Genomic DNA, 27580 nt, shown 5'->3' with positions numbered 1-27580 from the left:
CACGTTGCAGAAAGATGTCGCAGCCAAAAGCAGAGGGGCTATCCCTAAACGACATCCTAAGACAACGCCGCAATCTACAGGTTCTGGTGTACCTGCAACCACAACCAGCGAGTCCAGTAGTACCTCGTTGCCTACGCAGATTGATTGTTCCATACAGAGACCCAGACGTTCCAAGCGCCCTCCTAAGCGCTATCAAGATGCTCATGTATGATACCCGAGGTCTGTTCCAAGCCCTCGCTAATAACCAGTTATTCCGTTTTGTATCAGCCATACTCTACGTCTGATCCAAAGGGGGAGGATGTAACAAGAATTATACTTGGCAACCCTGCCGACCGTGTGACGTAGTTCTCCCGACGGCTGACAGCTGACATGGCGGAGACTGCTTCAAAGGTAGGGATAGATCTTACAACCCATTCCGCGATGTTGCCAAATGTTTAATCAGGATCGGAATCCTAAACGCGGCAGATTTAAAAACATGTCATTACACGTTCTAAAAATTATTCAATATTTTGTCTATAATGTCCATATTTTCATATTTATTGAATAATCCATTGAATTACTACATCCTAACACTTGCCTTTTTTAATATCTTCTTCCTAAAAGTGAATCAAATGTATTTTTTCAAACTCGATAATTACATTAGAAATAGAGGTATAAAATATAAGTGCACATACAGAAGAGGATCTAAATTATGGAATAAATTCATTTTCTCTAAAATGGACGACTTTAGAGAAAAATCCCGAAATAGGTCGATTTTTATTTTCAAATTACAATTTTTTGCCATATATTTCATACTAGTGACGTCATCCATCTGAGCGTGGTGACGGAATCGATGATTTTTTTAAATGGGAATAGGGGTCGTGTGGCACCTCATTTGAAAGGGTGTTCAATTCTCTATACAGTAATATAAACATGAATATCATTATTTATACAGGGTGGCCAAAATAATAATTTTTGTATCAAATTAATTGACGAAAAAAGAAGAATGTATGCAATTTATTTAACTCAAAATACATGTTTATTTGGCAAATAAACATTGCTTTTCGCTTAAATTAAATGTTCAAACTGCCAAGAGGTATGTGGGAGGCTGTTTGTGATTTAATTTAAGCGAAAAGAAATGTTTATTTGTGAAATAAACATTTTTTTCTATTTACTGACAGCCGTACAATGTATTTTGGCTTAAATAAATTACATAAATTCACATTCTTCTTTTTGCGTCAATTAATTTAATTCAAAAATTATTTTTTGTTAAGTATATACCAGGAATAAGCTAAATTATTGAATTTACTGAAGTTAAGATGTTTGATAACCTTATAAATTTTTTTGTGTTAAGCTTGTCATACAAGGGGAGCTATACTATAATATATCTCATATCACTCACTACAGTAATGAGTGAGGCTGCATACACGGAACTATAATGTATATTATGGTTCCGTTTATGCAGGCTCACTCATTACTAGAGTGAGCGATATGAGATATAATATATGTATATCTATTATAGTATATATAGTATACCTTCTGGTCAGTAACAAGCTTTATGGTGAAAAAGAAGGATCATTAATATACATGTATCATTTTTTAATTTTTTATTTAATTGTCCTTTGTATAATTTAATTTGTAAATTTAATAAATCAATGAATTTTGTGTCTCTCTTCTGCCCTTTCATTTTCTCTGGCACGCTTGTGTTGTACCCTTTCCTCCTCTTTTTCTATCTGAAGCAATTGAGCTATGTTGAGTATTAGCGTTGTTCTTTCTTGTAATACATTCTCTAGTTTATTATTGGTAGCTTACTTCTGGAATGAGCTTTTTTTATTTTAAGAACGCAGGATTCCATCTTCTAGCTAGATGTTTGTCATATCTGTAACTAATTTTTTTATTTAGAAAAGTGAAAGGTATCTATTAACAAATCAATGCCTCAGAAGCCAATCGGTGTAAGTCAATAAGTGCTTAAAATGAGATACTAAGATGTTTCTGACAATAGTTGCTGACAAATACAGTCGGAAGAATGAAAGAATAGGGCTTTTCATCGATTGTCATTTGTTTCGAGCTTCTGTCATGTGTCACATAATATTATTATATCTACGTCATACGTCTTTGGTTTGTGTTATTGTATATACCAATAACGTATGTTGTAGATATATTAATATTTGATGACACATGACAGAAGCTCGAAACAAATGACTGTGAATGAAAAGCCCTATACGCTGTGAGCTCGTACGTAGAGGGGATATTTACAAATTCACCACCGCCAGTAGTGGCAAGTCTGTAAACGTTTACCGGAAATTTGACATAAATGTCAAAGTGATTAATTTAAAATTAAAAGTAAAAACATTAATTATAAAAAATATTAGTTGGTCAAAGCTGTGGTAGGTATATATTTTTACCTTAAATATACTTACGTTTTAAATACTGAATTTATGTTTTTTTAATGTTCCGTAATATCGTTGATTGAAATAAACGGTAATCTTAGCGCCATCTACACGATAATTGTGTAAGTATCCGAAATAAGAAATTCATATTTTATCAATAGAACGTCAAAATGATTAGCAAAATCTTAAAAATAATCGAGTACAATTTATTTAATTTTTTGCATTGTAAATATTAAGCGATAACAATTAAATAATAAATTTAAAAATTACCGGTGAAAGTTGAATTAGTAATCCGCCAGGAGCGCCACCAGCGAAGCTCAGAGCCCATGAACGATCACATCAATCAGTCAATCACATATTTTGTATTTGCTGTTTTTTCCCATAAATAACAAACGAGAGAGATAGATTATTAGTAATCTGAATATGGGATTGATGTGATCGTTCATGGGTATTCTTTAATTTTTCCGACTGTAAACTGTCTTTATTTATCATAACATGGGTAACATATTCATAAATACAACAAGGAAATAATAATATTTCTATATATAATAATAAGTGTTATAACCCATAAGTCATTTTTAGGGAAAATGTGACTTACACCGTTTGACTTCTGAGGCATCCAAATATTAAAATTAGGTTTTATTCCTGTTATTGGGATTCTTCAATTTACCATGTACATTATCCAATCTTTAAAAATATTGTGTTTTGATATACATAGTTGGTTTTTAGCCCTAGTTTACTATTCAATATATCAGTTGGATGGATTATAAATCTGGAGAGTTTTGACAATGATTGATATGTCCATCTAGCCTAATTTTTCAGGAGAGAATTTGGAAACTTTGAATCATGTTTTGCCAACTCAAAAACGAAAAGTAATCAACATAAGAAATCAAGTAATATATCAAGTTCTGCACTACCTAATACAGTAGAACCCCGATTATCCGTCCTCCTCAGGACCGAAGGTGTTTTGAAAAGCAGGGATAATCCTAACATGTATTTCTTATGTATAATACATATGTACATACACATACATATGTACCTACCATAAAAAGATAACAGAAAAAAATTAATATTTCATTATGAGTCTCTCTTTCGTCATATAGAGTTTCTGTCAAGTGATTTACGATGACGCTATTTTGATAAAACCTCAAAAATGCAACTTGGGTATGTAATAGAAAATCGTAGCACGGATAATCTGCACCCGGATAATCGGGGTTCTACTGTAAGTTAAAAGGGGAGGGGACATATCTTTTATACAAAAGATATGTGGGACAAAGGGGGTTTTACCTTCATCATACACATACCAAACTCTACAAACTTGAAGAAATGTTACTAAATAGCATATCAAGCAAATAATCTCATTCTGGCTAAAATCAGCCACAACATCAAGTTTTGCCATACCACTACAGAAATATAGTATTGAATTTAAATAAAAGTTTTCCCCACATTAACAAATTTTTACATCATTGAACAGTTAATATTAATAATCATATAATATGTACACATAATTATTATGTAAACAAAATTACCACTGCATCTGTTTCATTAGCTAGATTGTCTTTATTTAAACTTGTCTTTGTCTTTTATTTTACATACAAATCAACAGTTTTCCACTAACTTAAAATGGATTTTTTCTCTTGTTCAAGCTCTCCAGTAAATTTTTCAGCATAATCAATGTTTTTTTCTAAGACAATATTGTTGTCTGATTAAAATATGGAAATGTATTTCTAAACCTTATGACTTTGTATACTTATTTTTTAAGTTGTAATTCTTTGATTTACTTACATTTTCTTCATTCCCTCTTCCAAAATGGAAATAAAAACGATAAAGTCATATTTGAATCTAATTATGTTAGGTTAGGAGCTGAAATTATAAAAATAAACACAAAAATCAGGTGTGTTCGGAATCCAAACTTACTTTTAAAGCTTATCTACTGGATAACTAACTGGAATATATTATATTATACAAGCAACTATCAAATTAGAAAAAATAGATTTGATTCACTTTTAGAACCTGTTAAAGTAAAACAACATATTTTGACATGTTTTTAAATCTGCCGCGTTTCGATACTGCTTAAAAATTTGGCAACACAGCGGAATGGGTTGTAACATCTATCCGTACCTCTGCTTCAAGAGTGCCTGATTGTACTCCAAGCCATTGAACTATTAGTTTTAATAATGTAGTTTGTTTCTATTTCTTTCGGTGATTATACCGCTCACAGTAAAGTTTGTGCTTATTATTATTCACCCTCGATGTGTAAGGTGCTACCCATTATTTACAGCTGAAGTTCGAGTACGAGCAAAACCCCTATAATATATCCTAACTCTCACACCCTAAACCCTCATCCCCTTATAATATGTATAAAAATGCATAAATATGATTTGCAAAGATGGAAAATAACAAATGCTAGTAGCTAAACTACAATCATACTTCAAAGCGCCACAATTCTACACCAGATTTCTAAAAGTAGATATGCATAGAAATGTTTGAACTCCAAAAGAAAAAATTTCTAAAAGACATCATCCTAAAAATAATATACAGCATTAAACTGTATATCAATAGTCATTAAGACCAAAAAAACGGAACTCAGACTCTTATGATCTGGCCCAACCCTATGGATAACTTATATGTACCCTAGGAGAAAAAAAACACTAGGTGTCTATGCAGCTATATATAAGCCATACACAACTTATAAGTGCCGGATGAGGCTTTCATGCTAATCTGTATCAAAAATCAGTACAACACCCAAAATAAAATAATAAAACAATAATATACAGATAAATAGGGCATTGTTAAATAAAAAAGATGTTAAATATAATGTTTATCATAATTAATATAAGTGCAATAATGCAAAAAATTGAAAAATGTAAAATATCATGCTTTACGAACAAAAAATTTTTTGAGATTCAACACAAGAAGAAGAAGAATGATTTAAACTAATATTCTGAATACGTAAAGAAGAAGAATAAGAATAAAATACCTCAATGAAAGAAAAGAACTTGAAAATTGTCCTAGTCTTTACTATACAAGTAAAGTAGTATATACCATCCGAACAGAAAGTTCGACGGAAACAACAAAATTTTTGGTAGTTGTACAAAATTGGTAATAAATATATGAGAACAACTAGGAAAAATAAGAATAAGTAAAAAGTAATTGAAAATAAGTAATAAAACAAGATTTAAATGCACTTTAGAGTACACAGAAGTACCTATGAAAAGAACGCAGAAGAAATAGCATGTATAAAAAGTACAGAAAATATGACAATAAATGGAAAAATTCTCTTGGGTTTTGGAAAGTTACAACAAAATATGAAAGTAATTAAAGAAGAACTACCAAAAAAAACTGGTTAAATTGAAAAAAAAAACAGAAAAAACACCATGTGGAGATTAGTATCAAGGTCCTAACATAAAAATTAGCCAAAAAAAGTAGGGAAAAAGTATCAAAATGTTAAAATACCAATATTTGCAACTGTAAATGTAATTTAAAATTAAATATGTTGAAATATATAATTAAATTATTGTAACTGGTAATACTTTTTTGACCCATAATCTGAAATTAGCGTTTAATATATAAAAATTAGTCAAAAAGTACCAAAATAGATAATATATATAGATTTACTGCAAAAATTGAATATAAAAATGAAATGTATGAAAATAGTATTTATTAATGCTTGTATACTTGCACCAAACCACAAATTCACAGCTCAATTCCTCGGATAAGACAAGTGCGTTGGGGCGCCAGTGTAACGAAATAAGCGATGGACTACCCAGCTAATTGAAATAATATTCGAAAATATTACCCCAACTAACCAAGATAGCCATCGTCACACCCTTAGCTTAGCTCAGTCACTCAGGTGTGTGTTCGTCTTGTCCTAACCTTAGAATGAACTCTGAAAATTGGAATGGAAGCAAACAAAACAATATATTTTAACCAATCATGTTTATTGTTCATAAAGATATAATAAATAAATTGACTTGCAAATTGCATTAACAAATGTATTCAAATTCTTGCCAAAAACTAACAATTCTGGATTATACTTATGGCTTTTGGTAGCTGATGGTATCTTCTTGATGTCGTATGGTACTGCTGCTGATTCTGCAACAGGCTCTGGGGTTGTAGGTGTTGTATTCCACCAGGCCTACGGATGTTGGTCGTTGCAGTCTTGGTAATGCGGTTGCAGCCCTGATGACATGGTCCTCGTTGTTCTATCGCCGGCGATTTGAGGATGCTTGCAGCTCCCGGATGGAGGAAAGTGCTTTTATTCCCAAAAACTATAAAACAGAGACACATATCAATCATCAAGAAGAAAAACCAAAATATACCTTTGCCAAATAGTATTCAGAAATAGTAATTGGCAAGGGTAAATTACATAGAATTTAGATGAGAATAGTTAAAATTCTGATTACTAAACGTGCATATTAATAGATGAAAAGAAATATAGAAACCAAACACATGGTTGAACATTTGAAGGTTAGATAAAAAAAAACATTAGAAAAACTGTTAGACGGAGAAATATAATTACTGTAAGAAATTATTAAAAAAAAACTATATGCAGCTCACCCCAAGAGGAAGATGATTTGTTGAAATAAAAATGATTTATTTTTGAAGCTGCTTTGCTTTTTAAAACATTTCCACCTCCATTTTGAGAATGAGATATGGGGGTTGTCACTGTCATTAAAATGACATGACAACGAAACTTGGACGAAATTTGAAATCACGAACATGGAACACAAGAGATGATACAATGTAAATAGGGTTGCCTATTATAGAACGAGCGCCAACCAATTTTTAAAGGGGAAATGGGTAAACCAAATAGAAGAAGATAATGATTAATGAAATATTAAAGAAAATAATATAAAATAATTATTTAAAAATAAAATATCAAAGATGTGACGTTTGTAACGTTACAAAATGAATACAATTAAAAGACATTGAGAATTTTGACATACGCCAAATTTTGTATTAACTCAATGTAAAATTCTGAACTGTTGAATTCCAGCTTCCCTAATAATTATTGTACATCAAAAGACATTAGAAACTATTTGTAGAGGATTGAAATCTGTATTGGAAATAACCCAGATAGCAATATAAACTTGTTTCAAACTTGCAACAAGTTTGATACATCAAACATGAAAGCTTGCTGCAGGTTTGCCATGGCAACTTTGCAAGCTTGCAGCAAGTTTAAATCAAACTTGCTAGTTGGTGTGTGACAAACTTGCATGAAGTTTGTTTTTTCAAACTTGATACAAACTTGATATAATAAACTTGCTGAAGGTTTGTTTTTGTTTTGTTGCATGAAGTTTGTTTTTTCAAACTTGATATAAACTTGCTTAAGGTTTGTTTTGACATACTAGCCACAATTTGAATAAAACAATGTGAATAAAAAATACAATACCATTTTATATAACTATTTATTCAGTAATCACTTAACTAAAATACAATCTATTGTCTAAAATTATTTATTGGAACTTACATTAAACCCGCTAGCGCTAGCTTCAGATTCCGATGCTCAGTTTTTTCTCAGCTCTGAAACAAATAAAAGAAATTGTTATAAAGTCTTGCTGTGTGAACAGAATTAATATTTGCTATTAAAAGAGATAAAAACATGTTAAAGTAACAATTTTACAATAAAACCTAAAACTTATTTATAAATAATATATTATAATCTGTTTATTTTAGATAGTATGTATGTAAATACAGTTAGACGCTACAAAAAACAAAAAAACTTACCTCAATTTCACCAAAGCAAAAAGAATACCAATCTGTACCTAATCCTAATCACCCCAAGCAGGTGGGTCTATGAAAAACTGAAGAAAACAAGCTTCAGCTTAGTAATTAAAGTAATAATCTCGGAGAATTGTACGGTAAATGTTGTAAAAAAATCAAAGAAAAATATCAACATAGGATAGGATATACCTAACCACAAATTATCACCGCTTGGCAGGATGGCAATGGCAGGTTACTTTTCCCGTGTTGCCAGCTGTCGAGTAAGCTTTTTCCCCTCAACGTACCTTAAAAATTCCCACTTTTATGATAAAATTCCCTCCTATGCTCCTATTTAAAAAATCTGTGAAAATATGTTGAATTATTTTCAAATATTTTGATTTTTATAAATATTTTACAATTTGGACTGCAGCAAAGAGATTCCCTTATAAGTTAAGTTTTTCCCTTTTATGTTGAAAATTCTCGCAGAAAGGGAAATTTACCACCAGTGGCAACACTCTCGTTTTCGTGGGCATGACATCAGTCAGGGTAACGAACGAAACCGAACCGAACCGACCGTAACGTGTAAGTTGTAAGTCAACCAAATAGATGGCACGCGTGACGTACGTGACTTTGCAACTGTACGCTTGCAGCAAAGTTGCTACAAACTTGAAGCATCATCTTTGTCATAACAATATTGCAGCAAACTTGACACAAACTTGCATCGTCATATTTGACGCAGCAATTTAAAATCAAAGAAGAATCAAACTTGCCACAAGTTTACATGCTATCTGGGAACTGTTAAAATTGGTCTACGTAATTAAACATGTTTCAAAATTTTGTAAAAATGGAATACATTTTAGTTTTCAGCCCAAACTTAGGCCACACACAATGCAATAATGTTCACATTTTTGAACTGTCAATATTTTTATTTTATCATCTATTGTTTAAAAACAATACAGTTGATAAGATACCCTCAGTTGCGGAGAAAGGATTAATAATAAAGATTTTTTTATTCAGTCAATGGTGTGAACACTGTCAGTTAAATAGTAACGTGTGGCCTTACTTTTACACGCATACCTATTGTGGCAAATGTATCATATTTTTCAAAATTTTGGAATGCATTTAAATCGTAAAACAATTTTAACTTTTGATTTTAATACAGATTTTAATTCTCTACAAGTATTCTCTCATGACTTTTGATGTAAAATAATTAGGGAAGCAAGAATTCAACAATTCAGAATTTTACATTGAGTTTCCTATGGCCCTTTTACGATTCACCACCCGGTATAAGATAAAATGTGTACTTTTTGTCTAATTATTTCATAATAACACAAATAATACACATATATACACAATAACACACATTCAATGATCGAAAATCATTTAAAAATATGGGGATGTAAACTCTTGTGACGTAAAGTCAAAAATATAAGTCTCCCCACCACCGTCGGACAAGACAACCGTAATAAAGTCTAATAACCGTGGAAGACGACCCTATTCTGCACTGATTTGGTGGACGATTTTTGAGTTGTCTTAACGTTGCCTAGGCAACCTCCTGTTTAAGCAACATCGTTTCGTACGCGTTGCATAAGACAACTGAAGCGACTATAAAAAGCACCTGCGCGTGCAATGGTTGCTCAAGGAGTCAGACTAGTTATGTTTTTTTACCTATATTTTTAACACCTGTATGGTGAATGCGAAAACCAAAAAGTAAACTGTTTTGACATCGTATTCGGTATTTAAATTTATATAAATACACAAAAGACTTATTACCTGATGTGAAATTTATAAACGCATCTCAGATTACCGTCAAATATGGATATTTCACCTTTAAAAAACACACGCGCTAATTTTAATATAAAAGTCAAAATTTATGTTAGAGATGTTCTGTATAAATTTAATGTATTTATGGTGCCTTTAAAGATATCAGAAAATGCCTGCATTTTTTATATTCTGTGTTTTCATTTTCTTTACATCCCAAAAATCTCAAGTAAAACCAAAATGGCGCATTAAACAATATTACCAATATTACCAGTGGCGTAATAAACTCCGTCGGGCCCCCCCCCCCCCGCAGAATTTGAAATGGGGGCCCCTTTTAATCCGGGAGCAGTCGCACCGTTAGAAAAAATCCAACTTTTTATCATTTTCCGTGATAACTTAATGAACAATTTTGCAACATAACTTTCCACTTGTAAGTGCCTCGAAGAAGATTGTAGTAATGCTTAGGATTTTTTTTAATTTCATTTTTATTTTTTTTTTTTTTTTGGTGGAATTTATGGCTTTGGTGGGAACCAATTAGTTTTAAAATTGTTAGAAATAGATATTTTTAACATAATAAGCAAACAAAAATATTATAAAATTGAAATTTGTTTTAAATTCGTATTGTCAGATTTTCTTCTACGCGCGACTGCTTACGTGACAGAAGCGAGCGCGACTGCTCCCGCGTTAAACAATTACTAAATACGACTTATTTAACAAAAACTTTTTTGTGTTAGCGTTATCATTCACCGTTCATAACAACTTACATTTCTCATCTTTATCGGTATACAGACCCATTCCAAAAAAGTGTGCTTGCGTAGGCTTGGAACCTATGGGAAACTTTTTTATTACATATCTATATTACGAAAAACAGTTATTCTTCATAAAATGCTCTGCATGGTATAAAACCTAAGTTGCAATAATCAGATATTAAATTTTATTGATTTTATATGAGGTATATCAAAAAATATTAATTTCGCTCAATAGTACCTATACTACCTTTATATTTTACAATATTGAAAAATTTTATTATAAAAAGTTGTTCGCAATTAAAAACTATGTTTAAATATGCAATTATATCATTCTAGTTGAAATATTGTGAACTATAAAGATACTTAACTCTTAGAGAGAAATTCATATTTTTCGACATACCTCGTATAAAGTTGGTAAAATGTGATATATTACGATTGAATCGTCGTTTTGAGATAATGCAGAGCTTTTTATAAAGAATCTGATAAGAATTTTATAAAGAATTTTTTCGTAAAATTAAAAAATTAATAATAAAATAGTTATTATAATTATTGTAAATAAAATAGTTATTATGTTGGTTATCCGTAATTTGAGAAATATTTGGAAAAATTAATTATTTATATACAAGGATGTAATTACATATTAAAATTAAAACCGAATATTGTTAAATATAAAAGTACTTTATCCTTGAGTTAAATTCCTATTTTTTGACTTACCTCGTATAAAATTGATAAGCTTTGATATCTGATGGTTTGTCTGGCTTATTTTGTATCTCAGATTTAAGACCATTCAGAGCATTTCATTAAGAATAACTTTTTTCGTAAAATTGATAATAAAAATGTTTCCCATATGGTTCGAAGCCACGCAGACATACTGTATAAGTGCCCAAAAAATGTCCATGAACCTAGCAGAGCAAGATTAGCAGAATGGAATCAGACCAAGTGCATAATTAGGTGCTAATTAAGTACCCCAATCGCGAATTTAGTGCTCCTTTTTTTTTAAAATTATGACGTGTTCTGCCAGGTACATATGAACTCAGCAGAGCACAACCATAAAAAACATCTAGTGCTCCTTTATTTTTTAAGTTATGACATGTTCTGCCAGGTACATATGAACTCAGCAGATCACAACCATAAAAAACATCAAATCGAAAAGTGACCAAGCTTATAATTAACCACCAATTAGGTGCTAATTTAGTACCCCAAACGTGAATTTAGTGCTCCTTTTTTTTTTAAATTATGACGTGTTCTGCCAGGTATATATGAACTCAGCAGAGCACAACCATAAAAAACATCAATCGAAAAGTGACCAAGCTTATAATTAAGTACTAATTAGGTGCTAATTTAGTACCCCAATCACGAATTTAGTGCTCCTTTATTTTTTAAGTTATGACATGTTCTGCCAGGTACATATGAACTCAGCAGAGCACAACCATAAAAAACATCAAATCGAAAAGTGACCAAGCTTATAATTAAGCACTAATTAGGTGCTAATTTAGTACCCCAAACGTGAATTTAGAGCTCCTTTTATTTCTTGCTTTTATACCGTCATATGTACAGTTTTGTAGTGCGGTTATCGAGATACACTACATTATATCTTTTCTAGATCTTATTAATAATTGCTTTTATTGCAGGTGTTTTTCCAGCACTTGGATTTCTAGAAAATATCATTCACCTCTATTCATGCGTTTTGAGTAGAATCAAAATAATGTAGACTTTTTCTGTAGCAGTCGAACTAGTCCAGTTTATTGAGGTTCTATAACTAGATAATTGTTATTGATAATGTATTTCATTTTTATATTTTTTACACTTCTAGGCTGTAGATTATAATCTAGAATTTTACATAACACGACACACAATTGAGGATTCTGAATTTTAAAATACTTGTAGACGAAATAAATATGAGTTCTTTAATCCGAAATCTCGAAATTTGAAATTTGAGATCCTGAAATCTTTTATCCAAGAATGTGGAACCTCAGACTTGTAATATATGGATTAATAAATGCAAAACTATGCATTATAGTAGATAGAGTTGAGGAATTCAAATTCCTCAAGCCTGGGATTCCCGCGTTGCAAATAATAATTATTTAATTGCTAATGTCTATGCTGACTGGCGCTTTTAGAGGGTTTCGCTGTCCTTGGATTTCCCCAAACGGTCAGTTGAAAGCTTACAACAGTAGTTATCGAATGTCCAAAATCCGCGCATAAAATGAGTGGTCCCGGAAGACCTCGGGTCATAGACCGCGAAGAAATAACGGAAAAACTGTTGCTTTACAAATCGGAAATTATTCTCTTAGGAGATAAAGTTTTATCGAAAAATGATCATTTGTGGGAGAAAATTTCGGAAGAACTTGGAAAATAGAAAAAAAAAATTATTTCAAATCAAAAACTGTAAACTTGAAACTTTTTGATTACTTTATTTTTACCGAGAGGTACAGCGATCTTGAGTCGTTAAATCCCAAATAGCAAATAGATCTCTGTTGTATTAAAGAAAGTAAATATGTAATTATGAACACAATTTGTGTGATTCATCAACTTCGTCTGCAAGTCCCCCTTCCCCCCTTCTCATATGTATATTTAGAGATAGAATTGATATAAAGCAAATAAATACATACCTTTTGCAGAACCAGTTGATAGATCTGCACTTAAATAGTGGTTTTTGAAGTTGAATCCACATTTGAGTTCTGTCGCGTTCCAGATCCTCTCCGAGATTTCTTGCTGCCAAACTCCAGGCTTCAGTTTGACGACGCTTCGATTTTTGTGATTTTTTGTTTGAGCAAGTGCTTTGAAATTGCTCATCTTCATGGAGATGGTGCAATTTTTCGTCTCGATGATATCTTCAGCGTCATATAGATTTTCTTCGAAAGTTGCATCGCAGGCGCTTGAATTCGGCTGATCACTCTCACGAAAACGGGGAACTTTCTCTGATTTTTCGCGGCCATTCATCAAATCCCGAATCCCATCTTTATTACAGGACACGTATGAATGTAAAGATTTCGCGGTTTTTTTCCCACCAAGTTCTTCCGAAATTTTCTCCCACAAATGATCATTTTTCGATAAAACTTTATCTCCTAAGAGAATAATTTCCGATTTGTAAAGCAACAGTTTTTCCGTTATTTCTTCGCGGTCTATCACCCGAGGTCTTCCGGGACCACTCATTTTATGCGCGGATCTTGGACATTCGATGACTACTGTTCTAAGCTTTCAACTGACCGTTTAGGGAAATCCAAGGACAGCGAAACCCTCTAAAAGCGCCAGTCAGCATAGACATTAGCAATTAAATAATTATTATTTGCAACGCGGGAATCCCAGGCTTGAGGAATTTGAATTCCTCAACTCTATCTACTATAATGCTTAGTTCTGCATTTATTAATCCATATATGTATTACAAGTCTGAGGTTCCACATTCTTGGATAAAAGATTTCAGGATCTCAAATTTCAAATTTCGAGATTTCGGATTAAAGAACTCATATTTTTTTTCGTCTACAAGTATTTTAAAATTCAGAATCCTCAATTGTGTGTCGTGTTATATAAAATTCTAGATTATAATCTACAACATCGAAGTGTAAAAAATATAAAAATGAAATACATTATCAATAACAATTATCTAGTTATAGAATCTCAATAAACTGGACTAGTTCGACTGCTACAGAAAAAGTCGACATTATTCTGATTCTACTCAAAACGCATGCATAGAGGTGAATGATATTTTCTAGAAATCCAAGTGCTGGAAAACAACTGCAATAAAAGCAATTATTAATAAGATCTAGAAAAGACTAACAGCCGGTTTCCGAAACGTTATTCAAATCTCCGATAATCTAATCGGCTGTCAGATTTGATCAACTGTTAACCTGTGATGGGTTTCTCAAACGCCAATTATTGTAAAATTGCATGATCATAGATCATGTAATCGATGATCTGACATACGATTTGGTAGCGATACTGTCACAATTGGCTGTTATCCTTCAAAAGTTCAATTATATTAACCTCTAAACTCTAAATCCAAACTTGTATCTTTAGATTCTAAAGGTGCATTCTCTCTTACGTATTGTCACTTTTGTTTGGAACAAGAATTGAACGAGAGCATTTTAAAAATGAGGCTAGGTAATGTGACGAAAGTTGGAGATATAAAACAGTTTATTTATGATCTATAATATTTTATAATCGTATTTTTATTTTTGGTCTATATATTTACTTTTTATATTTATTTTTAATTTATTTACCGGCTGTTTTATTGTCTTCAAAGTTAGCTGCTATAATTTCTCACACGTTTTCCCTCTTGTTTACATCGCTATAATTATTATGTTCTGCTTTTTAGAGCTCTGGCCTCTCAAAAAATAGCTCTATGAGTCTAGCATCCTTGTTATCTTACATTTTTAAAAGAAAAAAAAATATAAATTATATTATCAAATATAAAAAATGTCCGAGATATCCATGTTCTGCAAGTTAAATAATTATTTTAAATTATTTCTTCCATAAAAAAATCTTATTTTTATTGAATAATATGTAATGATTTATATCATTTATATATGTGTTATTTGACAATTTTTTCCCGGTATTTGTTAATTACAGTAATTAAAAAACTAAAAAAGCTCTTAACAGCCCGTTAATCGACGGATAGTCGCAGATTAGGTAACAGTCCATTTTTACCGCCGTTTGACAAGCGAAACTGGTTAATCGACCTTTCGGAGACTCAAAACACTCATGATCGGCTGTTAACTAACGATTAATCTTTTGTCAGGCGATCGACTGTTGTTAAAACTAGTTTGGTTGACGTTTCTGACGCATTTAATCTATTGTTAATCGTCGATTACATAATTTTTGAGATGATCATCCTTTCGGAAACCGGGCGATAATGTAGTGTATCTCGATAACCGCACTACAAAACTGTACATATTATGACGGTATAAAAGCAAGAAATAAAAGGAGCTCTAAATTCACGTTTGGGGTACTAAATTAGCACCTAATTAGTGCTTAATTATAAGCTTGGTCACTTTTCGATTTGATGTTTTTTATGGTTGTGCTCTGCTGAGTTCATATGTACCTGGCAGAACATGTCATAACTTAAAAAATAAAGGAGCACTAAATTCGCGATTGGGGTACTAAATTATCACCTAATTAGTACTTAATTATAAGCTTGGTCACTTTTCGATTTGATGTTTTTTATGGTTGTGCTCTGCCGAGTTCATATGTACCTGGCAGAACACGTCATAATTTAAAAAAAAGGAGCACTAAATTCGCGATTGGGGTACTAAATTAGCACCTAATTAGTACTTAATTATAAGCTTGGTCACTTTTCGATTTGATGTTTTTTATGGTTGTGCTCTGCTGAGTTCATATGTACCTGGCAGAACACGTCATAATTTAAAAAAAAGGAGCACTAAATTCGCGATTGGGGTACTAAATTAGCACCTAATTAGTGCTTAATTATAAGCTTGGTCACTTTTCGATTTGATGTTTTTTATGGTTGTGCTCTGCTGAGTTCATATGTACCTGACAGAACATGTCATAACTTAAAAACTAAAGGAGCACTAAATTCGCGATTGGGGTACTAAATTAGCACCTAATTAGTACTTAATTATAAGCTTGGTCACTTTTCGATTTGATGTTTTTTATGGTTGTGCTCTGCTGAGTTCATATGTACCTGGCAGAACACGTCATAATTTAAAAAAAAAGGAGCACTAAATTCGCGATTGGGGTACTAAATTAGCACCTAATTAGTACTTAATTATAAGCTTGGTCACTTTTCGATTTGATGTTTTTTATGGTTGTGCTCTGCTGAGTTCATATGTACCTGGCAGAACACGTCATAATTTAAAAAAAAAGGAGCACTAAATTCGCGATTGGGGTACTTAATTAGCACCTAATTAGCACCTAATTATGCACTTGGTCTGATTCCATTCTGCTAACCTTGCTCTGCTAGGTTCATGGACATGCCCAAAAAAATTTATTTTGAATTTTCAAATTGTAATGTCTGACAGGGCCGTAACTACCATTGGGGCAACCGGGGCAGTGCCTCGGGGCCCCCGGCGAAGGGGGCCCCGCGATTGTAATCGCGTTATACTGCCTATAGGCAATATAACGCGATTAAATTTAAATACCTACATTATAGCCGAAGAATGTAAGTAACATTATATGTAGTATATTTTTTATGAAAACAGAAAAGATGTTATATTGATGGTAAATATTTAGCTTAAAATAATGTGATTTAAATTTTTTTTTGTGTTGGTCAACTAAAATAGCATTATGTAGGTAGGTACAGGAAACTTCGGTCATGGAGTACATTAAAATGCGTTTTCAAGTGGTTAAATATCAATTTTCCCGGACTCCTTCTGCTGGGTAATTAACCCCAGACCTCCCGGTAGGGGGCCCCCAGATCACATTTGCACCGGGGCCCCCAACATCGTACTTATGGCCCTGATTTAATGACATGTTCGAATTCAGCATAATCAAAAAGCAAATAGAAACATTTTTGAACAAAGTAAAATGATGAATTCGCCGATATCTTTTAAAATCATTTAATATAAAACAGTTTTATTGTTTAAACAATTAATAAACAATTAGAGGCATCTGTGAGTAGAACTTTTCACTTTAAGATAAGATATATAAACTAACAAAAAATATTTCAGAAAAATATAAGCTTGTTTGATTTTTTCCGAAACCGAAACAATGCAAGCTTTTCTACATTGACTCCCCTAAAGCGTAACTGTTATAATTTCCTTATCTTACCGTTTATCTGTTGAGAGATTGTCCAATGATTAGCTACACAAGAAAAGTCGTCAATAATTGTTAAATAAATGCGTACCAAACTGATGCAACTATAACCGTAAAACAACACAAACATAAATAACATTCAATGCAAATAACCAATATGAAATTACTGGCGATAATATTGTATCGAAATAATAAAGTAGGTAAAGAACAGAGAGAAAGAAAACCCATTTTTAGATTTAAAAATATTGTTCTTAAATTCGTCAAATTGCAATTCTAATATCTTTCAATAGTCACGTTCAAAACATTATATAGTTTATTGTCGCTTCCATAAAATTTCGGTAGGCCGGAAGGGATTAACTTTCTAGATATTATGAGATGATTCACTTGGCAAATACGTCTAGTTAGAAATTTTTACGTTTTTAAATTTAAACAGACAACGTAAAAATAATATAACAATAACAGATTTTTACATATGTAATATCAGATGACAAGATGGGGCCCTTAAGCGATTGGGCCCCCCTCCGCAAGCTTCACGCTGCGGGACCCTCTGTTACGCCCCTGAGTGCTATGCACAAGAGATTTGAAGTTGGAGCTAAGAGCTAGGTAGGCTAGGTGCTGCGTTTTCTCGACTTTGTTTTATGGAATTGAAGCTTGGACCTTGAATGCTGCGCCAATGAAAAGACTAGAATCATTCGAGCTGTGGCTGTGGGTGTACATACAGTACAGAAGAATTCTGAAAATATCGTGGACAGAACACGTTAGAAACAAAGAGGTTCTGAGAAAGATGAATAAAGAAATGGAAATCTTAAATACCATCAAAACAAGAAAATTGGAATATCTCGGACATATTACACGTGGAGAGAGATACAACTTGCTCCAATTGATTATGCAGGCAAAGATTAAAGGAAAGAGAGGCATAGGGAGACGCAGAATATCGTGGCTGCGCAACTAGAGAGAATGGTACGGATGTACATCAAATGAACTTTTCAGAGCAACCGTCTCTAAAGTCCGAATAGCTATGATGATTGCCGACCTCCGTCGCGGAGATGGCACTTAAAGAAGAAGACTTAAATTATAAATTAAGGTTATAAAGTAAATACTAAATAGATAGATAGATAATAATTAAAGTTTAGATTTCTTTTTTTTTTCTTTGTCTCTACTTGTTATTCCTGCACATTCTTCGTGTATAGGTACCTATACATATCTATTTAAGACAATTTGTGCGCACAGCCTCATATCTGCTATTCAGTCCTCTTTACATAAGTAGCAAAAACAGGCTTAATCACTTGCGACCAGCCATTCCTTTGAAATCATTAAATGGGGTTTCGATGCGGTAAGATCTCATTCTGAATTTTTTTGTAGTATTCCCAATAGTTAGATACGTGATTACGAAGAGATCTACTGGGAATTTTGTATCTCACTGCAGCAGTTCTTATACTGACATACTGACAACCACTTAGGTACAGCAGCCAGTGCTTCTTCCAAATGTTGTTCAATCCAAAGAGCGTGCTTTACCGGTAGGGTGGGCCTTATAATAAATAGGATTTGCTTCTTTGTCCATGTCACGTTCTGTATTTTTATGAAAAACTATAAATAAGTACTCGAATGTTATTGTACATTGTAGGGGGTAGCAAAAATGATAAAAAGTATTTTGTTGTACATGACTCAAAAATATTTAGAACTACTGCTAGGGTATAAAATTACTAAGTACCTACTGCATATACATACATAAATTTCCTTTTAAGCTGCTCTTCTTCTGACATTATAATGGGTAAAAGTACCTACATCTTATGACAGTCCTTAGTTCTTACTCCTGTCGGGAAATTGTCTTATGGTCTTTTGGCTAATATAGAGGTCTTCTAGTTATCTTCAGAATGTTCTGTTTATATATTGTTACCTTTCCGGCTTTGTCTCTCAGCTTGCTAGATATCGGTAGATATCTACTTACTTCTTTTTCAATTTATATGAGTTCTCGAGGCTCCACCAGTTCTTTTATATACTTAAAAGTTCTGCGTCAATATATGCGTTCTTTTATATACTAGATGTATCCGAGATGAAAATACTAAAGTACTAGTTCACGAAAGGGATGTCAAAAAGAGATGGAGAAAGTACTTTGACAGCTTATTAAATGAAGAATTTGACAGACAGCCTGTAAAGTCAACGGAGACAGTAGCAGCAATGGTCACCAAAATAACAAACAAGGAAGTGGCTCAAGGCTCAAGCGCTTCAAAAAATAAAGAAAGGAAAAGCGGTAGGACCAGATGATATTCCTGGGGAAGTATGGAGAGCATTGGAAGAGACAGGAACAAGGTGGCTAGCACGTCTATTTAATAGATTTATGGAAGTTGGACAAATGCCAGACGAATGGAGAAGCAGTATACTGGTACCTGTTTACAAAAACAAGGGAGATATACAACAATGTACAAACTGCAGGGCTGTAAAACTGCTTAGCCACACCATGAAAATATGGGAAAGAGTAATTGATAGACGGATACGTGAAGAGACCGAAATATCCGAGTTTAGCTTTATGCAGGGTAGATCAACAACAGATGCAATTTTCATTATAAGGCAGTTGATGGAAAAATACAGGAGTAAAGAAACAAACGCTCATATGGTATTCATTAATCTTGAGAAAGCATATGATAAAGTTCCTCGAGAGATTCTGTGGTGGGCACTCAATAAAAAAGGAGTCCCTGGTGAATATGTAAAGATTGTGAGGGATCAGGGATATGTATGAGGGAGTAACGACTAGTGTTAGGACAGGTGTGGGAGAGACTGATAAATTTCATGTGAAAGTAGGATTGCACCAAGGCTCTGTGCTTAGTCCGTATTTATTCTCATTAGTTTTGGACCACATAACAGCGAAATCACAGGGTAACTTTCCATGGTGCTTAATGTATGCTGATGATGTCGTGTTAGTAGGAAATAGTGAAAAAAACTTAGAACAAAAACTGGAACAGTGGAGACGAGCTTTGGAGGAAAAAGGTTTAAAACTTAGTAGGACAAAAACAGAGTATTTGGAATGTTCATTTAAAGGTGGAGTTACTACAAATAAAATGGTATCTTTGGATGGTGAAATGATTGTGAAAAGCAATAGTTTTAAGTACCTAGGATCGGTATTACAGAGTAATGGAGAAATAGATGGAGATGCATGCAGTAGAATTAGGGCTGGATGGATGAAGTGGAAAGAAGCGAGTGGTGTGTTGTGTGACAGAAAAATTCCAATGAAGCTGAAGGGAAAATTCTATAAAACAGCCATAAGACCAGCTATGATGTACGGAACTTAATGTTGGGCAGTGAAAAAGAAAGAGGAACAACGAATTAATGTGGCGGAAATGAGAATGCTTACATGGATGAGTGGAGTGACAAAGAAGGATAAAATTAGAAAAGAGTATATTAGGGGAAGTCTAGGTGTGGCACCAATTGATGCCAAAATGAGAGAGCATAGGTTAAGATGGTTTGGTCATGTTGAACGTCGAGACATTAATCACCCAATACGAAGAATAGCTGAAGTGCAGATTCCTGGAAGGAGTAGGAGAGGAAGACCAAAGAAGACCTGGGGGGAGACGATAAGGCAGGACATGTTGGTAAAGGGGATTAACATTGATATGACCCAAGATAGAATTGTGTGGAGAAATGCAATTAGGGAAGCCGACCCCGCATATGGATAAGGCAAAGAGAATGATGACAAGTTCTGCGTCAACAACCGATATAGGTACCTATTGTGTCATTATGTGGCCTAGTATACTCAGGGTCTTGTATCAAGAGACATTAAACCCGACACCCTACCATAGCATGAGTAAGTTCTGAGGATGCTACCTTACTGCGTTAAAGTTTAGCTTGTAGAATCCAGATTGAAGTCATTGAGACTTACGAGGGGAGCATAGGTAGAGCCCGTAACCGAAATTGTCTCTGCTCGTTACCTCTACATATCGACTCAGAACAGAAGGGTCACGGCTACGCATTCCTGAGTCCTTTTCAGGGTCATATCTTTTTGTCGGGTCTACCCCAAAATCCCGACAGCCAAAATACCGACAGCCACAATCCCGACGGCCAAAATCCCGACACGCCAGAATACCGACAGTCCAAAATCCCGACAGGCCAGAATCCCGACAGGTTTGATAAGTTTCTTTTTAACATATAATTACATTTAGTTCTTGTTTTTTGTTTATAGCGATTTGTTTTTTAATTTTTGTTACTAAACTAAATGAAGTGGTCGGAATTTTTACTTATGCGAGGATTGTTGCATGTCGGGATTTTGGCTTGTAGGGATTCTGGCGTGTCGGGATTCTGGCGTGTCGGTGTTTTGGCCGTCGGGATTTTGGCTGTCGGGATTTTGGCTGTCGGGATTTTGGGCGGCACCGCTTTTTGTCTCATGTCTTTATGCGGAAAGAAATTCCTCCTTTCAACAAAGCGTTGAATGTAAAATGTAATTTAGTAGGATGAAGCACACAATGAATGTGAGGGTGTGTAAACATCTTGAGAATATATATCATACAATAAAATAAAACAAACGTATTATAAAAACAAATTAACCAAAACAGCATATTTGTGGCTGATAGAATCTCCTTTTTCGGAAAAGGTATACCTGCTTTTAGTCCATGTGGTGAGACCGCTTCCGTCTGAAAAACATTTCTAATTCGGTGTCTCTGCGGATTCATATTCAAAAATGTCCCCTTTAAACAAATCTGAAGGGTGCCGGACAGAATTTTTGGGCAGAAATTGTTTAAACATTTTTTTAAAACAAATACATAAGATCACCTTTTATTGCTCCAAAAAATATATTTTTAGGTTTTTTGGGTCATTCTAAACAAGAAAGGTATCTTGTGATTTTTCTCAAAAATTGACAGTTTTCGAGTTATAGGCGATTTAAAATCTAAAAAAAATGCGAAAATACGCATTTTTGAGGCTTAAAAACTCATATTTAAATTAGTATTTTTCATCATCATCATGGCATCTACACTCCTAGCGGAGTGATTGCCGCCCTTTTTGGGCTCTTCCGATTCGTTCGTCGCGGTGAATCAATCCGCATTAACGTTTTGGTTTTACCATTGGTTGTGTGACTTGGCATCTTCTACAATTATTTTCCTCCATTCGTTCCTGTTTTTGCTTCTGATTACCCATTCTCTGACTCCCATCTTATTAAGGTCCTCCACTATCTGGTTCTCCCATCTAGTTTTGGGTCTTCCTCGTGGTCTGCCTGATACCTACAGGTCTCCATTTGGAAATTTTCTTTTTAACGGCTTCTGGATTCCTCCTTTCTATATGTCCCATCTATCTGAGTCTCTGTGCCTTGATAAATCTGACGATGTCATCTCCTTTCAGAAGTTCTCTTCTAGTTTTAAAGTTATAAGCGATTTAAAATGCGAAAATGTGTTTTTTTGTCATCTTTCGGACTTTAAATCGCTTAAACTCTAAAACTATTAACTTTTGAGAAAAATGTCAAGAAACTTATTTTATTAAGAACGTCCCAAAGAATCGAGAAAAAATATTTTTCGGAGGAAAATAGGGGATTTTTGAAAGTAGTGCGCGGCGCACCGGCAAAAAAACCGGATGGACACGCACAATTAACAATTAAAAACTACGGTGTAAATTGAAGTTAGACCCGATCACTCTTCGGAATCTGAAAAAGGAATGTTTAAACTTTAATCCTTAAAAAGGAATGTTTAATAATAAGTTATTGGCACCCTTAAGAATACTAATTTAAATATGAGTTTTTAAGCCTCGAAAATGCATATTTTCGCATTTTTTATATTTTAAATCGCCTCTAACTAGAAAACAACTGTCAATTTTTGAGAAAAATCACAAGATACCTTTCTTGTTTAGAATGACCCAAAAAACCTAAAAATATATTTTTTGGAGCGATAAAAGGTGATCTTATGTATTTGTTTAAAAAAAATTGTTTAAACAATTTCTGCCCAAAAATTCCGTCCGGCACCCTTTAGATTTGTTTAAAGGGGATATTTTTGAATATGAATCCCCAGAGAAACCGAATTAGAAATGTTTTTCAGTCGGGAGCGGTCTCACCACATGGACTATTTAACAATGGTACCTATACGTAATTTCATTTCAAAGCACCATCAAGCAATTTGTCTGTCACGCCTATTTGATGCCGAAAAAATTTATCTACAAACATATTTGCAAACAAGTATCTACAACTATATTTATGACACATATTCCATTGTTTCATCAACCGACCGACGCGCGACGCCTACTCTGTTTAAATAATTCTTGTGGCTGTAGCTTGAAGAATTCTTTCAGGATATTTTGTATTTCTTGGTCATCTGAGAACGATTACTTGTTAACACCATTTTCGGTCGTCCAAATGTGAAAATTGTAGAGCGATAAATCGGAATTATATGCTGGATGCACTAATATCGTCCCTTTCTTTCGTTTTAAGTATATTTTTTTACTACTTTGGCTTGGCGACACAAAGCTGAGTATTTTGATCCTTTCTGGACCTGTTCGTCATATTGCTTGATGAAACTTGTCTAATGTTTCATTATATAGGTTTTCGTTGATATGCACTCTAGGTTCTATAAACTCTATGAACATCCTTCACAGTTGAAAAAATATATTAACATGACTTTGCCCGCAGAAGGTTGAACTTTCTATGACCGCACGCTGATTACCTATATTTGGATGGATTGTTAACAATAAATGCCATTTTTAAGTCACAATACTTAACCCTTTCAGATCTGGTGTAGATTACAATGTAAATTAAGTTTAGGTAATCCTATCGACTAAAATATGTATTAAAAATTATATAAATCAGCTTATATGCTAATTTAAGGAACTGTTCAACTGTCAGGTAGACATACATAAAAAATATATACATGCGTGTCACTTTTGGCTTTTAATTTGACACTCCTCTACAAATCGTTGTCGTCACGGCAAAACTCACTAAGTCCATTTTTGTCAAAATTGAGTTAAGTGTACTGATCGATTCACAATATCAATTTTCATAGTCTGGCAGATATAACGAAGTCCTACAAAGCACGTAGAGTTGGCTGCCTAAAGCACTGAATATACCTAAGTCCAAAATTACCATTTTGTTATCAGGCAGAAGTCACTAACTGGACGTAATGATGTTTGCCTGATTACGATGCGACAGATACTAGTAATGAGTATCAGTTAATTAACGATAAAATCAATCAGTTATTTTGTATTTGCTGTCTCTTTCTATAACAAACGTTTGTTGTTTATAGAAAAAGACAGCAGATACAAAATAAGTGATTGGTATGATCGTTAATGGGTAATCTTTCATTTTTCCGACTGTGGTGTGAGCACTTGTTGATTTGTGTAGATCGTAATTGATATGTTTTTAGCGCGAAAAGGATGTCAATGCTGCTAAGGACAGTGATAAGAAAAGAGCAACTGAAAATCCTGATTTTGTCACTGCTACTTTTGACCTTCAAAGTGTGCTGCAAATACCAAGTAGTGATGTATCACCCTTATACCACAATAGAAAATTATCTGCCGTTAATTTATGCATTTATGAAGGAGCTCACCCAAATAATGCACACTGTTTTACCTGGACTAATGGTGCCAGAGGGAGCTTAGAAATTGCGACATGTTTGTATCGCTATTTAAAAAACCTCCCTACGAGAAACACAGAAGTATCATTGTTTTCCAATACTTGTGGGGGACAAAACAGGAATCAAATTTGTCATCGCAATGCTGTATTATTTTGTTCATGTGTTATCTGGCCACAATATTACTGTTCTCGAGAAGAAGTTTCTAGAGTCAGGACATACGATGATGGAATGCGACAGTATGCACCATCGAGAGAGAAAAGAGGTATACAGCAGTACACACGCTTCATGGCTGGAAAAATATTTTTGTCAAAGCTAGGTCTAAACGAGGCATCAAAAAGAAGGACCCTTATGTAGTCCATGAGCTACAATATTCAGATTTTATTAACGGAAACTACTTGCGAAAAATATGTTAAAAAACACAAAACTAAATAAATCTGGTGAAAAAGTTAGGTGGTTGCAAATAAAATGTTTCAGAGTGGAGAGGGAATATCCAGGAATCATCAAATATCGCTACGAGCACTACGGTCCCTACTTTGAACTAACTATTTATGGACGAGAAAGACCTCCAACCCAAGCCTCCCTATCACTTCAACAGGCTTACCTAGGTATGCCTGTTATAAACGTTGTTTCCAATGCTAACCTGAACAAATATGTGTTTCAATTGAACAAGCTTTTATTTCAATTTAATTTATTTCATTTAATCAAATTCCATATTATTTATTTTTCTTTTATAATTTCAGATATTACTACGATAAAAACATTATGTCAAAAGTTCATGGCAAACGATATGCCTACAAGTTTGACTTTCAGGGGCTGATGGCTGCGTGTCAAGCTCAAGCGCAGGGACAAGGAGACGTCCTACCAACCTACCAAAAGTACCAACCACACCAAAGTGAATTAGGAGCTGCTCTCTACCCCACAGGGCATGCTGTTAATCATAGGTTACCAAATATCCTACCCGGAAGTACGCAACATTCCCAAACAGCGCTTTTCCCACCTCCTACCTACTGGCCCTATTCTCCCGCAAACTTTGATCCAAGGGGTGCTCCTTTTAATTGAAAATTATTGTATAGTGTCGTTATTTCATATTTGCTTTGAATGCACTTTCGTAATGTGGATACCAGAAACTGATATGTAAAGATGAAAATGTAATAATAATTTTTAATATACCTACCTATTTAGTTCTATAAGCAATCGATAAAAGGTTGTCTATAAAGGGAGTTCATTTTTTTGCTGAACTGAAATCAGTTCAGGATGTACTTTGTATCAATAATCACGATATACCTACGCCAGTCGCAAACCTTGTCCTTAATTTTTTTTTAACAAAATCCGAAAAAAATTGAAAATTTTTGCTTTTTGCTCCCATATTTTCGTTTATAACTCGAGAGATACTTAACAAAAAGAATTATAGTGTAGGTAATAGTTTTATTTTTCAATTTTATATAATATTTGACTAGCTAAAAATTGAAAATTTAACGTTTATATTGTTTAAAAATAGCAATAATCCAGAAAAAAGTGCAATAAATGGAATTTCTCTTTTAAAATTTTTCAAGCCCTTAAACATAACTTGCAGCCTTTATATTCTACCTAGAAAAATGTCTGAAAGGAGTGCTAAATTCCATTAGGATCGGTAAATCCACGGTCCGCAAAAAAAACTGCAAATGGGCCTAGCCGGGCAAGATGATGAAAATTGCCCCCAGCTCGATTCGAATTCTGAAATTTTTAGCCCCCTAGGTGGTCACGTTACCCACCTAGAGGCTAATTACACTAATTAGGCTTTTTAAGTTTTTATTTTTTATATCAGCCGCATCGAGAGCTAGCGAAAAACTGTAAATAAAAATGTTGTAGGTTTTAAAAAGTTTCGTTTGATTTGTTTTTTTAATTTTTGGCGGGAAATTAAAATTTTAAAACGATTTTAAATTTCTAAATGAGTGTAAAAAAATAACTAAGACATTCATTCCCACGAGAAAAATATATGTAACGTGTATTTTTGCATAATATTTTTTCTGAATTTTTTCAAAAACCGCATTTTTTCGCTTTTTGATACAATTTTATACAGGGTGTTTTAAAAAGGTAACTAGGATAGATAAAAAACTGAAAAATAATTGGAGTTTGCTTAATAAAAATTTTTTGTAATGACATCCATTTCCAAGATAGAGGGCGGTGAAGAAAACAAAATTTTACACATTTTTTACGATTTTGCCGAAACTGCTGGCAACATTGTAATAAAATTTGGAGGGTTTTAAGAGGTAATTAGTTAATGTGCATTTTAGACATACAATTAAGAATTTTATATTATCATTGGCGCGCATACGGGTAATGGTCTGAATTTTTTAAAGAAAAAAACAGTACGCCACGGACATATCAAACTTACAATCATTTTTGAATTCCTCGTCCAATTTATGACAAAAAATCTATCTTCCCGTTTTTTCATACAACGCGCCGTTTTAATGCAAAAAAGAAAATATCTTAACGCTTCCAAAGTATTCGAATCAAGTTTTATATGGATGTACGAGTATAATGTCATATTGTAGATGTATAGAAACTTACATAGAAGTTCTAATGCTTTGTAAGGGTTAAGATGTTTTATTTTTTCCATAAAAATGTCGCGTCGTATGAAAAAATGGAAAAATAGGTTTTTGTCACAAATTGAACGAGGGATTCTAAAATGATTGTTAATTTGAAATATCGCTCACTGAGTTCTTTAGTGACACAACCGCAAAAATTAAGTTCTGAGATAATTAAC

The 27580-nt window shown here is 33.5% G+C and overlaps 2 protein-coding genes across 2 annotated transcripts in view; one reads left to right on the top strand and one right to left on the bottom strand.

The window, feature by feature from the left end:
- LOC126886450 (zinc finger protein 227-like) overlaps positions 1-27580 on the bottom strand; it is a 284346-nt gene that overhangs the window by 24275 nt on the left and 232491 nt on the right. The gene's annotated exons all lie outside the window — the stretch shown is intronic.
- On the top strand, positions 21680-26771 carry LOC126886099 (ETS domain-containing transcription factor ets-5-like). The gene is made up of 3 exons (XM_050652943.1): positions 21680-21718; positions 24625-24875; positions 25575-26771. The coding sequence occupies exons 1-3, from the start codon at positions 21680-21682 to the stop codon at positions 25891-25893; spliced, it is 609 nt and encodes a 202-aa protein (XP_050508900.1). The 3' UTR covers positions 25894-26771.

Source organism: Diabrotica virgifera, chromosome 6 (genome assembly GCF_917563875.1).
Source record: "Diabrotica virgifera virgifera chromosome 6, PGI_DIABVI_V3a".
Lineage (NCBI taxonomy): Eukaryota > Metazoa > Arthropoda > Insecta > Coleoptera > Chrysomelidae > Diabrotica > Diabrotica virgifera.
Note: the sequence above shows the minus strand (reverse complement) of the source record. Positions and strands in the feature narration are given on the sequence as shown.